The sequence below is a fragment of the Varanus komodoensis genome, unplaced genomic scaffold (assembly GCF_004798865.1).
Source record: "Varanus komodoensis strain SLA01 unplaced genomic scaffold, ASM479886v1 scaffold57, whole genome shotgun sequence".
Taxonomy (NCBI): domain Eukaryota; kingdom Metazoa; phylum Chordata; class Lepidosauria; order Squamata; family Varanidae; genus Varanus; species Varanus komodoensis.
In genome coordinates this window covers 3,690,847-3,704,598 of record NW_025336182.1, presented here as the reverse complement: position 1 = coordinate 3,704,598, position 13,752 = coordinate 3,690,847, and the positions used below count along the sequence as shown (strand labels likewise).

The 13,752-nt window shown below is 41.8% G+C and overlaps 1 protein-coding gene across 4 annotated transcripts; it reads right to left on the bottom strand.

Moving 5' to 3' along the window:
* Positions 1 to 1,725: 1,725 nt before the first annotated feature.
* HORMAD1 (HORMA domain containing 1) lies at positions 1,726 to 13,598 on the bottom strand. 4 transcript variants are annotated; one of them, XR_006416563.1, is made up of 15 exons: positions 13,451 to 13,598; positions 12,588 to 12,732; positions 11,594 to 11,657; positions 10,757 to 10,793; positions 10,603 to 10,623; positions 10,478 to 10,504; positions 9,113 to 9,180; positions 7,623 to 7,774; positions 7,278 to 7,522; positions 7,063 to 7,129; positions 6,616 to 6,692; positions 5,949 to 6,032; positions 4,297 to 4,383; positions 3,592 to 3,906; positions 2,995 to 3,079 (listed from the first exon to the last, which is right to left on the bottom strand). XR_006416563.1 is itself a non-coding variant. In XM_044449310.1 (14 exons), the coding sequence occupies exons 1-14, from the start codon at positions 13,481 to 13,483 to the stop codon at positions 3,826 to 3,828; spliced, it is 1,188 nt and encodes a 395-aa protein (XP_044305245.1). In that variant the 5' UTR covers positions 13,484 to 13,598; the 3' UTR covers positions 1,726 to 3,825. The 4 variants fall into 4 exon arrangements, 3 of the variants coding, with proteins under 3 accessions (XP_044305245.1, XP_044305244.1, XP_044305246.1); XM_044449310.1 differs by having other exon boundaries at positions 1,726 to 3,906; XM_044449309.1 differs by lacking the exon at positions 3,592 to 3,906 and having other exon boundaries at positions 1,726 to 3,079; positions 13,451 to 13,597.
* Positions 13,599 to 13,752: the final 154 nt, after the last annotated feature.

Genomic DNA, 13,752 nt, shown 5'->3' with positions numbered 1-13,752 from the left:
CCCAACCGGGCCTTCCTCATTTGGCCCAACTTCTGTCAAACGTTTCTCCTCAGAAATTTCTCCTGGACGTAAAGCACACGATCTCCTGTGCCGTATCGGAGAAGTGGGCAAGACTTCTGGAATTTGCTTTTGCTTTGGAAATGTTGCAAGGCAATTTTCCTCTTTTGCCCAAGCGCTGCGGAGGCTAATATTGTGGATTTGTCGTCTGTTCGTCAAAAGTTTAATGAATAGAAGGGGCCAAACCTCAGGAAGGGAGAGTTTGGTGGGCCATTGTTTGACCACGAGAACCCCTTGGGAAGAGTCTCCACAAAAAGCCAGACAAAAGGAAGGAGAATCCCTAACTCTGGTGGGCAAAACGGCTGTAAAAATTCCCTAAGGTGTGATCCTAAATAAAAGCGGTTGATGCTCTTCGCAGATCTCCCTCAGCTATTCCAGGAGCAGGGAGGCTGCCGGTCGCCATTTTGTTTTTACCTCAGGCATGACACCGTTGGCTCGTGCCATGCGGTGCCCCACAGGGAGAAGTGGGGCAGCTAGAAGAGGGGGCGGCCACGCCACTGGGCCACATTTTTAAAAAGGTGGGGAAAGTGGAAAGGCCCCCAATTTGAGTATCACTGACAGCCCCATTGCTGCCCTTTGAGCACCCCAGTTTAGTCAGAGTGGGGCGCCATTTTGTGGCTCCTGAAGGGACAAGTTGACAGCGATGCCCTCAAATGGTAGTTGCATTAGGACTCGACGACAGGCTACTTTCAATACATGCATCTTAAAAAATAAAATAAAAAAACAGCCTTGAAGCAATTTAGACCACCACAAGTGGGCTGGAGAAGTTTAAAGCTTCCTAGCACCTACTTTCTGCTCCTGCCATCTCCACCCTCCATGTGAGGGCTAAAAGGGGGGAAAAGCCTCCACTGCTGCTACCATTTCCCCCTCTGCATAGCTCCTGCATGGAGTGAGGGACAAATTTAGTGAGGAAAACAGACAGCGAGTAGGTCAATTTCTTGAAGGTGAAAAAAAGGGAGCCTGCAGTTCAGCTCCCAGTCAGACCCCATCTGGGGTATTGTATCCCACACTTTTGGGAGGAGGAAGACAAACAGGCACATGTCCAGAGAAGGGCAACAAAATGGCGCCCTGGGGCATGGGAAGTCCTACAGGGGGAATTGGGCAGGCGAGATGGAAGGGGGAGCCGGGGCAGAGACACCGTAGGTCTCAGATGGGCTTCAGTTTGAGCCCACATGGTTCCCCCACCATTTCTTCCATGCCGTTTCTCACCGGGGGGAAAAATGTGGCGACAAGCAAAAGGTAGAGCAGGTGGTCAATGCCTGGATTTGTAGCACCAGGGGCCTTCACCTGGAATCCCCAGTAGCAAAAAGCAAAGCACCCACAACCCGGGACACAAGTTCCCCATTCTTCCAGCCTTCCTACCATGGCGTCTCCCAGAAATGCCAAAGGCCCACTTTCGAAAAGTCTGAAAGTTTCCATTTGCCTAGGGACTAAATTCCTAGGTTTATGTATCACTGTTTCTCACCACCTTACCACCACCTGCTGCCTCTGCTGCCATTCCCTAGGGGGATTTTGCATGGAATTTATACCTATTTACTTTGGCTTAAGGTTCCAGAGCTGGGAAGTAACATAAACATATTCTGAAAATGTATACAGCAGTTCCAGAGAGAGGACGCAGCCAGTGATGAGGCAGGAATCAACCTTTAAAATAAAACTTCTGAGCAGAGGTGGCTTGTTCAAGCTGAAGTTTATTGTGGCTATAAAATGGGAAGGTCTGAAATGGAAAGCACAGAATGTGGTGCAAACCTCTGTAAATGTTCCATTAGAAATCAACATTTTTTAGCCTGAACACTTCCACTGTTTCAAAAATTATACAGCACAAATTAACATTTTTCTAAATTTTTGGCAATACCGTCTGTAACAGAAAACAAGTTAGGGACAACTAACAATCCAGAAAAAGTCAGATGTGCCTGAGAATTGTTGAAATTCATGGGATGTATCTCAATTGTGAGGTCTCTTTCCATATGACTTAGGTGTGGTTAACTTTTTCAGGATCAGACCATTAGTTCAAAGCTTTTTTCCTTTTATTTGCATGGTATAAAAAGAGCTGCCTGAGATTATTCTGCTTAACAGAAACCTCATCATGGGCACTTGTTTTGCAAAATTAAGAATAAGATGTAGTTATATTTTTAAAATGGTTAACCACTTTATTACTGCTGTCATGGACACACACCTCTATTATTTTTATATATTCGTTACCAGTAACAATATTAGAGGATTCTGATAGTTCAGTTTCATGTAAGGAACAAAACTAGAACAGAATAGCTGCTCTTTTAAAAAATCTAAATGTGCAGTTATGAAAATCAACAGACTAAACAAATTGTGCCAAGTTCCTTCTTCCTATAAGGAGATGCCTTTTTCCGGACATGCTATTCTACAAAAACTCAGTTTTTAATCTTCAGCCTGGGAGAGCCTATCCATGTAAAACATGGTGGTATAATGTATTGGATTTTGCCAGAAAACTATCCTGGATTAAGCCCTACGAAAGTGAAACAATTTTTTCCGAGTTGGTCCTTAAGGCCGTTTTCATCAGGCCTACTTTAAATGACTGTTGGTGTCCCATTTCATTTGCACACACTGTATTTAGTAATCCAGAGATCCATAGCCCAGGCACACTGTGTGTCCAGTGCCTGAAAGCCCAAGGGACATGAATCTCCACATGAGTAATTTTTTCTTGTATGCCCAGAGTAGCATTTAATGCTCCAGAGAACTGCCATCTCTCACACACACGGCTGATGGATGAAACATGAGGTTTATGAGATTCGAGTTTTATATGTAGTTGAATTAAAAGCCTATACCCCTGACTGGAACTACAGCATATACATTTGTTTGATGGCCTTAACAACTTAAAATAAACTCCTTCTAAATATAACAAGATAGTAGTTACAATAAGAAAAACATTCTAGGAAAAAAAGCAAATGAAAACATCCGGAAGCTAGTATTTAAACTGCTCTTTCGGTTCGCTAAACTTTCTCCGTTTGGGACTTGAATCTTGACTAGAAGAGAATTCAAAATCATATACCTGAAAAAGATAAACGCAACAATTCAGTATGTTTTAGAACGTAAAACTGCAGATAAATAATTGAATGTTATTTTGAGTGTTGTTGCAGGTGGGCTATCCTGGAAAATATTCTGGCTGGCTGGAACTCTGACCAGGAATAGGTCCCACATGTTACATGTAAATAGCAAAGGTTTTTGTTTTTTTCTAAATAATTTTATTGTGAACTTTTACAACTGTTTTAAGTTATAACTGCATATAAGAAGTTAGAAAAGTTGTAACTATATATAAAAGCCAAGTTATGGGGTGCATGTAAATTGCTATGAAGAGAAAACAGCATCAGCTGCCAAGAAAAGGGATTTTTTTATGGCTGGGGAAATGCTGAGATTTGCAGAAGCGCAAAACTATTTTGAAAAGCACAAAGTCCTGTCAAAATGAAATAACATTGTACATTGTTTGGAGAGGAGGAGTGGGAGAGATGGAAGGAGGGAGAGAGCAAGAGGCCCGTTAGACAAACTGCACGAGCCACAACTTACTGGTCCCTTCTCAGGTGACAAGTCGCTTGCCTCCACTCGTGGCACCAATCCATACATAGAGAAGGGGCAGGAGGGCCACTTGGAGTATCTCAACCATGATGAATGGCGCTCCAGACCTGCTTAGGATGCATTTCCTTGCTGGCACCCCTCTGACATGCCAAGATGTTGTTGACAAATGGCATCCAGTAAACGCAGGCCTAGAGCTCCACTTGACACAACTGGCAGCCAGCTGAGTCACACCATCAGCTTCAACACCATCAGCTTCAACACAAGTCCTTCTGGGGGGGCTGGAGCGGAAGCCCTCCAAGGAGAATCCTGGGGGCAGAAGTATCGCACAGTATTTTGCTGTGAGACCTCACTTGTTTCCCATAATAGCCACATCTATTTAATGCTATAGTTGTATACACACTTACCTGAAAGCAAGCTCCATTGCAACATTAGTAGAACTTACTACTGACTGATTGATCTTATAGAATAAGCACGCACAGGATTGCACTGTAGCACTAGGACCGTCATGAATGAACAGGAATTGACTCACAGCTCCTATCCCTGTAAGTTACCTAATTTTTCAAGAATGTAGATGCCACTTAAAAACCTCTAGCCATTTTGCACAAACGTACTGGTTTAATAAAGCACAGCTGAAGGGGAGAACGATCCTAGTAAGAACTCTGGTTACTTTCTACATCATTTACTGTAAGCACTTACAGGTTTGCCTGGTTGTGAGCCACTTTTCTTTGGGGCTTCTATAGGACGCTTTGCTGCTAACGGCTTTTTGGTGCTTTCTATACCACCCTTGACAGAGAAAGAAGAACTGTTAGTAGACAGCTATTAAGCAGCTCACTGTGCATCAGTCGGCTGTTCCTCTTCCTCAACTTGTGCTAAAAAATTAATGAAGGACTCTTTAAGAGTGGCGACAGTAAGGGCAAGCTTTGGCTTGGTCATGACAACATATGATTTACTTTCACCGCTGTACATTCTGAAGGGCATTTCCTGAGTTGCTGATTCCGGCAAAATCTTCCCCACAATGCTTATAGGTGAAAAATGTTATGTCAGTAAAGCAACTTGCAAACATGCAAGGGTACATTCAAAGGTATGTTTCTGTACAGATCCAGTAGGGCACAAAACCAGGCCAAGCTAGGACAAAGGTCAGGTACAAATTTGTATGATGACAGATAACGGTTCAGATCTTTTCCAGCTTGAAAGTGGGGATTCTGAGCTGGTAAAGGTATTATATCTGGCTCCATTCACATCTTCTCTTGCTATCGCCATCAGTTTTGTAATCTTATTGGCAGCACAAATTACACTCCCGACAGGCACAGTTACTGGCAGGGGCAATTTTTTTCTAACCCACCAAAGCTTCAGAGCAAGAGCAGGAAGCATTTGTCAGATCTGACCTCATAGCCATGACCTGCCATCACCTGGCTTCACCGTGAAACAATCAGAACAGATTCTCCCTGACCTCGCTCTGAAGTGTTGTGGATTAAATAAAAAAATGGCACTCACCGGCAGCCAGAAGCATGAAGCCTAACAAGTTCACTGACTCTATGTTTCTGCTTGCAACTCACGCCCAGCGTCCCTCACTTCCCACCCCCATGTTTGCACCCGGAAAATCAATTCAGCATTAATGTAAACACTGAGATTCTGTGCTGTGAGGTACACACATCTGGTTAAGTTTGCCTCCCGCAATGGAATTTACTCAGAATCTGAGCTCTCAAACACGAATTATCAAAAATTTGTAAAAGAGCAAGTGCGGAGAACTGCACTCTGCCACCTTACACAAGATTCGTCTAGCCAATTACTCTCAGCACTGATGCAGCAACGGTCCACCAGGGTTTCAGGCAGATTGCTTTCCCTGGGAATCCAACCTGAGACCTTCTCCATGCAAAGCAGAGGCTCTACCACTGAGCGAATGACACAAAAGAAGGCATCTCATCCACAACTTTCCCCATAATTCTACTATTTTCACCTATCTCAGAAACTCAGTTTGGGTAATTATAGTCTTCCCTATTCAGAAAACCTATGAGTCCATATTGTAATCTTGAAAATCAGGAAGAAGGCTACAAGATTCCCATTTAGTTGTGCAGCCCAGTACATTGCTTAGAAGGCTGTGAAGAGAATTAAACCAAAATTGTAATACCCTTAGAATACTTTTTAAAAATATATTATAGAAATGAATTTGTATTGCATTAATAATCATAAACTCCTTCTCTTGTAATAGTAGAGAAACTGATGTGATCAGAAAGTAGAGGCCTTTTAGGTTCATGCATTATGTACGGTTTCTTTATATAAAACTCCATTTATCTCACTCTGATCTTTCAACAGACTGTTTTGTTCATTCTTTCTAAAATGACACTGACTGTGTTGCACTGAAATCTCTTTCCACTTCGGGTCTTGCTCTCTGCTACTTCAAGTTCTTTAGTCTTATTTACTAGCTGCTCCACCTAAAAACAATGAAACAAGTAGAAATGGTTTTTATGCATTGTTTCAGCTTTGTTTTGGGGTTGGGCTATGGGCAGACATACCATACTTAAAGGAATTACAGGTTTTTTCTCCAAAATAAAAGATGAGTCTGTCCCTGCCACCCCATGCTTTTGAGATTGCATTTGACCAGGGATTTGAACCCTGACTTAACATTATTTTTGATGCAAGCTTTAGGTGGGCTTCCTGTTTGTTCTTTAAAGCAACGCAAACATACATGCACACAAACTAAAGAACTCCCATTCACCACCTTAAGAGGTTTTTCTTTAACTTATTGCTTAAAAGTTGAAAAGCTGCCCCAGCAGAGAGAGGTTGTCTCAGGATGTCACGGAGTGCCAATCAGCACTGCATACTGCAAGCTTCTGCAGCATACCTGCAGAACCAGTTTTCATCGAGCTTGACCCAGGAAGAAGGCATTTTGTTTGCAAAACAGCCCACAGTGAATGAATTTTCAGACTGGCCCTGCAGCACATATAAAGTTTGGTCTGTAGGTGCCATTGGAATTATAAGAGAAACAAGCCAAGAAATGAAAATGTACTGCTGTACCTGAGAACTACAGATGGAGAGAGTTTGGCTGTCTTCTGCTCGTATGCTTTCATCTTCTTTGCATACTAAATTTAATTCTGTGAATAGCATTGGAAATTGTTTTTATTTCTGTGCATTCTACAAATGGGTCTGTGAAACCCAGAATGGTCTGATTTGAATTAATTTTATCATGATTAAATGCAAGCAACATGTCATCTGCTCATACGTTTTTTTTTAAATGGGATCAGAATTTACCCTGTCTGTACTTCGTGCACTGGCCTGTACTATCATCCTTTGCTTTTTTAAAATCAAAGTTCTGGAGCACAAGAAAGAAAGCAGTACTCATTTTCTATTTTTTTCCAAGGTATTGTGGTGATTTCTTTAAAAATACCAGATGTTTAACACTAGCATAAAGAATACAAGTGCAATATATGTCCCACAGCTACACAAATTATATACACTTAGTACCTCCATCATGCAGAATCCTGTCTGTGTTTTTCTTTTCTCTTGTTTTATTTTCTGCAGTAAAATCTTCCTGCATGAAGTACACATACAAGAAGATCTTTAAAAAGGCTGAATGTATCTTAAGACATCATAAAAGATGGACAATGCAGACAAATGCTGCCCCTAATAATATAATCATAATTCCATAGGTCACAATGATAATATTTTTCAATCCTTACATCCATTTTCTGGTCCTGCCTTTCCTCAGGATTCTGTGCCTTTGAAGTATTCTTGGAGATGCTTTGCTTTAGAATGGCTTTGTCAACGTTCTCCATCCGTTCCTTCTCTGTGGTCACTTTAACTTTCAACAGATGAAAAGGGGTGGGAACTTCACCAACACTGAGGTACATAGGTTCCCCCTCAAATGCTATCCCGTCACAGTCACCCTCTTTGAATCCTGGTGGCTGGTAGTCAGGGGGTGTAACTAAAACAAAAAATTAGCAAAGTTCTAGTGTAGCAGGAACCATTTATTTCATTATGATCTGAGCATATCTGTCACAAAGAATTAAGACCAAAAATGGTACCTTCATCGTAATAGAAGAGTTTCATAGTTAGACAGACATCATCGGGCAGAGGGCCCAGATTCTGCATCAAGACATAAATCTTCCGTATCAGCAGGATACTTGCTTTCTTAGTATCTGCGCAGGTGATGTTGGAATTACTCCCCTGGTTTTTACTGGAGAAGCACAAAACAGTCATAGGCTGTATGGGTGATATAGCCAAACCTTTTGTCCTACTGTCTGTCATCCCACCCATCCTGTCCCATCTCTACTCAAGTCTCTCCCAAATGCCCCTGTGGCTCATCTACTACTCCTTTTTTTTCTTGTTATGTTTTCCCACTGCAGCACATGAACACGAGCAAAAGAGAGCTACCAAAATGATCAGGAGGTTAAAGCTCCTTCCCTACAAGGAACTGCAGAATACTGAGAGTTTAGGAAAAGGATAACTAAGACCAGAGATGAGAGCAGACTATAAAAGTATGCACAGCATAGAGAAATTATCGGGAGACATTTTTCTCCCTCTTGAGTTTGGATGTCAACTTATGGAATGTTTGGAATTTGCTACCATAAAATGTGTTGCCTAGCCACCAACTCAGATAGTTTTAAAAGGGAACTAAACAAATGCTCAAACAAGAAGTCTCTAAATGGCTACATATCAAGCCTGATGACTATATGACCTCCCAGAGGTCCAGAGATTGTAGGTGTGCCACAAAATACCAACTGCTGAAGAATCGCAGCAGCAGCTGCTTGCTGCATTCATGCTGCACGTCTTGGGGGCATCTGGCTGGCCAATGTGGGAAAGAGCATGCTGGACTGTTTCCACCTTTACCTGATCTATATTCCCACCTTATATATACCTGCATATAAAGTTGGCTTATATGCTAAAAGGCTAGCCCGACATTGTTTGCAAAGCTTCAGATAACACTTGAACTGACAGAAATCAAGTCCTTCCAAACCAACTGGAGAACTGCAGAAAAGCTCCCATATCGTCAATAATACGTTTAGTACCACTTCAATGAGATACTTTCCTGGTACAAAACCCAGAAGGGTAGTTCTTCTCATGATGGATGCCAGCTGGCACTAAGGGCAGACAGCACTAGCTGTTCCTGGTCTGTTCTGGGAGATATCCCAAGAAATGATGTTTAGTACTAAAATAGCGCTTCCGTCACTGTTTAACAGATACACGTTCCAGTAACAAAAATGCTAACTTTAAAGGCTCTGTGCTTTGAAAAGCAAATCGAAACGTAGCTGTTTCTTCAGGAGAAGCAGAGAACCAATACTAATAAAATTTCATGTTTGCTATTTGATAGTATTTTCCTAAAAGCATTATGTTCCTAACAAATGTGACTGCAGACCCATTGAGAGCCAAGTGTTATCGAGCATTTTCTCTTCAACAACAAGCAATCAGTTCCTAGAATAAAGGAGCACACACTGGTTTTCCCCACTTCAGCTTAACAGACTGCTGGAGAAATGTGTTATGAAATGATGCTTAGTAGTGGGAAAAGAGATAATACCTTGTGAAATCCATCAATGGTCCATTGCCAGTGTATTTGAACTTGAACTGGTAGCACTCTGTAACAGTCTAAACACAAAACACAGCGATTATATATCTAGCACGGAAGACAGGGAGTAGTAGGTAAAACTACTCCAGAGACACTTTGCCTTGCCAAGTAAGGGAATTATTTTTTATCTCAGTGAGAAGCCTGCTTTATTTGCACAAAAAAATGTGCGACAGGCTCAAGGTCACCTGGTGAGCTTTCTGGCTGAGTGGGCATGTGAATCTGGCTCTCTTCAATCTCACCACGACACTCAACCCACACTAACTTTTAGCACGCACTGATACTGAAATCTTTTTAACCCTTTGTACCTAAAAACGGGCAAGCATGGTGTGTTACTTAACTACAACACTGAAAGTGAGAGGACGGAATCAACTCTGTTGTGACAGAAAGCCAGGGATAAATGTTTAAAACGAACGAACACACACGGCAAATCCTAGTTGGATGCGTCTAGTCCACCCAAGGAGTGGCCTCACAAGTCGAGAGAGCGGTTTGCTTCATGGTTTGCTGGCACCATTTGGTTCAATAAAAGGAAAATCCATACTTGCGTTCCTTTGTTCAACAACAGCTGCACTGTTGAAGCAAGGGAGTGTCCCACCCTTGCAGGACTTGTGCGAGTGAAGAACACAAAGGACCCTCCGTGGGGCCGCTGATTTTTACTGTAGTTGGGAATTGATGGTGCTAATTATGTCAAAGCTATTTCCGGGGGGGGGGGGGGGGGCAAAGGGAAGGGCTGGCTCCTGCCTTCAAGGCCTCCTTGTGGACTTTCTGGGGGCGTCTGGCGGCCACTGGCCTTTAATAGTCCTTTGGCATCATTCAACGGGGCTCCTTTTCTGTCCAGGCACTTGAAAAAGGCATGCTTAAACAAGGTGAACAACATCAGTCCAAAAACCTGGGATGTGCTTCAGTACAGTCTTTGATCCAATGCTAGCCTGAGTGTTGCAATCCCGTTTTAATTCCTTGACGGTTTGGGAGAGTCTATTTCTAAATAAAATGCACAATTCTCTAAATAAAACCCACATGGTTGGAATCAAGAGATTCGGCATATTTAGATTACAAGAAAAAACTTCCCCATTTTGCAGCTGCCAGTATAAAGAGGAGGAATGCCTATTCTTTCACAGTACTATTACATTATATGGAGGCAGAGAGACACCTAGTGGCCAATTACTTTCATACTATCTGAGCCAAGGAAGTTACATGCAGTGCCACTATATCAGCATGTCTGTCTTTTAGGATGCAAGAATTTAAATGACTACTTGGATTCAGTAACAGGCATTGACGATCGGGCTTGTAATTGTTAATGCAATGTCATCATAAACGTACTTGAGGGTCCTCCTGGTTGGTGTAGACCTGTATTTAAAGATAAATAACATTATCAGGACAAACAAAGTAAAATACAGCACATATAACTGCTTTATTTTGAAATGTCAGCAGTATGCAGAACTTACCGCTAAAACGATCAATCTGAGCTATTTAAAATACAATAAAAAGGGAAAAATTAATTTGAACTTAGAAGCATTTAGTGTGTGTGATCAGTAAAATGCCACGCTGAATCTTTAAGTGTACTGTTGCTTGCAGAGGATAAAACCATGTGTAACTTACGTATTTTTTCTGTAGTGCATCATAGCAGCCTAACATCCTGCAAAAATCAAACAACACTGTTGTTTCACACCAATTTCTGTGCATTAAAAATAAATATTCGGCAATATCTATTGTGGTTTTTCCATCCTTTATTATTCCTTACTGTTTAGCATTATTTTATGGATTAAGAATGCTGTGAGAGCCTTAATTTAATAAACACCTTATAGTGTTAAACATATTGGGTGTTCAAAGATAGGCTAGACATGCACATGGTGGGCATGTCGTGAGCAGAGCCGGCTGGAGCCGGGGGTCAGACTAGATGGCCCAGGAGGCCCCTTCTGACTCTCTGTTTCTATATTGCTTCATTTCTCTTTAGCAGCACTGCGCTGCCAGAAATCACTAAACCGTCTTCCTGTTCATGCTCCGATCTCGCACAAGCTTCTCAATTGTCCATCCCAACCCAGGGACCATTGCTTCTCCAACCATCCCACTTTCCAATTTCTGGAGTTATCCCGCTCCGAGGACACCACCCTTTCTCCTCTGCTGCCACTTAGCCATCACCTGCTGACAAATCTCTTCTTTCAGTTCCATCCTCAACTATGACCTTCTCCATCTAACCCACCTGTTAAGCTAAAACCAAGTACATGCAGCTGCATTTATATACTCATTCTATATCGCCCATCTCAATTTTCCTTCTCTTCAACGCTGAGCTTCAGACTGTAAGCTTCTTGGAGCAGTGATCGGTCATCTCATTCTTTGCAAAATCTCATGCGCATGGATGATGCAATATAAATAATAAAAACAGCAGCATGCAATCTGCATTACAAGGATTCCATGTAGCTGCTGGAAATTACGTACCATTTCACCAGCTGACTGGAGCTAGGGCAGTTTTTATCTTCCTTCAATATTTTCACACAGAGGTCTTAAAAGACACAATAAAAAGAAATTACATTTAAGAACTAGTTGGTACAATATTGATAACACTATCAATTATTTTGTTAATTGGTTGTTTTCACAAGATTCTGCTCAATTAACAACTCTCTCCCTGAAGAATCAGTAAAACTGGATGTTATTTAAATACTATGATTTGTAATAGAGTCTTGAGAGCAACTGAGTCTCCCTTTATTAAGAATTCTACCCGGAAGACCTATGGAAACAGTGAAGGCTTTTGATGTAGGGCAACCTCTCCCATTACCCACGACCAGTAAAATGCTGGTTGTGAACAATGACTCTGTCCATATCACCGCAAAGGTAAATAAGCATTCAGTCCTTTACATGTTTAGACAGAATAACATCCAGCATTCCTGGCAAGCAGACTCCAGGACTTGAAGGATTTATTTCTGTCTCTACACGTAGACGACTGCAGCCTAAATCCTTCAAGTACAAATGTGAAAGAACTCCCTTTCGGCTCCTCCATGATTTTATTTGTATTCTTCTATTTTTGTATTAACTTTTGTTTTTGTTGAATTAACTTTAATCAGTCTGTGATCAGAATACATAAATAAACATTTGGCCTTTTCCATTGCCTTTGATGCTTTTAATATATGAGCATGTTTTTACTGCTGTTTTTTGGTGAGTTTAGAGGAAAGCTGGGATAAACTATTTACCACAAACCTTTATTCGTTCAACTTCTGTTCTTTGCACATGCACAAGATATATTTGTCAATTGACAGTCGTTTGCAGCAAAAGGTTTAATCTAGCTAAAGATCAACTTTCTGTTGCTCAGAAATCAACATCTTATAACTTCTGAAGATATACTACATGCTTTAGCTGTTGGGCAGTATAGAAATTAAGTCAATAATACTTAGCAACCATACAGCAGGAAAAATTATTCTACATTGGAAGGCTTTACCATCTAAATATCTTGTTCCATATGCACATTCCGGAAAGATTCCTCTTAGGTAAGTAATGCAGGATACCGCAATGGCCAGCAGTCTCTTCACTAGGACCAGTGATTGCTGCTCAGTTGATATTTTGTTGGAGAATATTGCTGCACTCTGTAACATAAAGCAGCAAAAATTAGCCTCCCCGGCCAGCACATGGTTTCTGTGAACCGGAATGTTTGCATTAACTCTACAAATTATTACACTAATGATACACTGGCACAAACACGCGTCAAAGGATTCAAGAAGAAAAGTAGCAAAGATGTCTATGCCTGATTCAAAATTTTGTCCCATTTGGGAGTGGCAAATAGGGAAAGCAGGAATCATAGGACATTTCTTGTGTACAATAAGCATGCAGGGTTGTTTCCTAAATCTTTCAAATAAATAAATGAGAAGTTACATCCTAAGCATCGCAATACCATATAGTTTTTCTAATGTAGGGAGTCAGACAGCAGCCTAAATGGATATATATTGACTTTCATATTTGTTTAGAATGAATTTACAAGACCGTTCACAGCACAATCCTATTCTTGTCTCCTCAGAAGAAAGCCTCATTAAGTTCAATTTAGTTTACTCCCAGGTAAGTGTGTATAAAATTGCAATCCTAGCAAAAATGCTACTCCAGCTGGATGGATAAATGCATCTATAAAGCATCTTGCTCTTTTTAATTCATTCCAGGTACCACTTTGGCTACACGCTCATTTCTGCCCTTTGCTATGACTCTTGCCTAAATTCATTAAACTCTCATGTGCATTCTGTTGAGCATATCGAATCAATGATTCCCGTAAACAATTACAATAAATAAAATGAAATGAAATGAATGGAAGCATACCAAAGAATTCTTTTGCTTCTGGGCAGTTGCCATATTTTCAGTTCTGTTCTGTTAGCCCAATTATCTGTTAATAAAACGGCCGTGCGGGGACATAAATTACTTTGGTAACAAACATGCGCGAAATTATAGCTGACGAGGACGACGCCCGGGACCGAGGACGACGCCGGCTGCCCCCCGCGCGACGCCCGGGCCCGGCAAGCGGGGCCGGGAAGGGCAGGGCAGGGCAGGGCCGGGCCGGGCCGGGCCGGGCCGGGCCGGGAAGCCGCTCCCCTCGGCGGGCCCCGCAAACGGGCCCCGCGGCC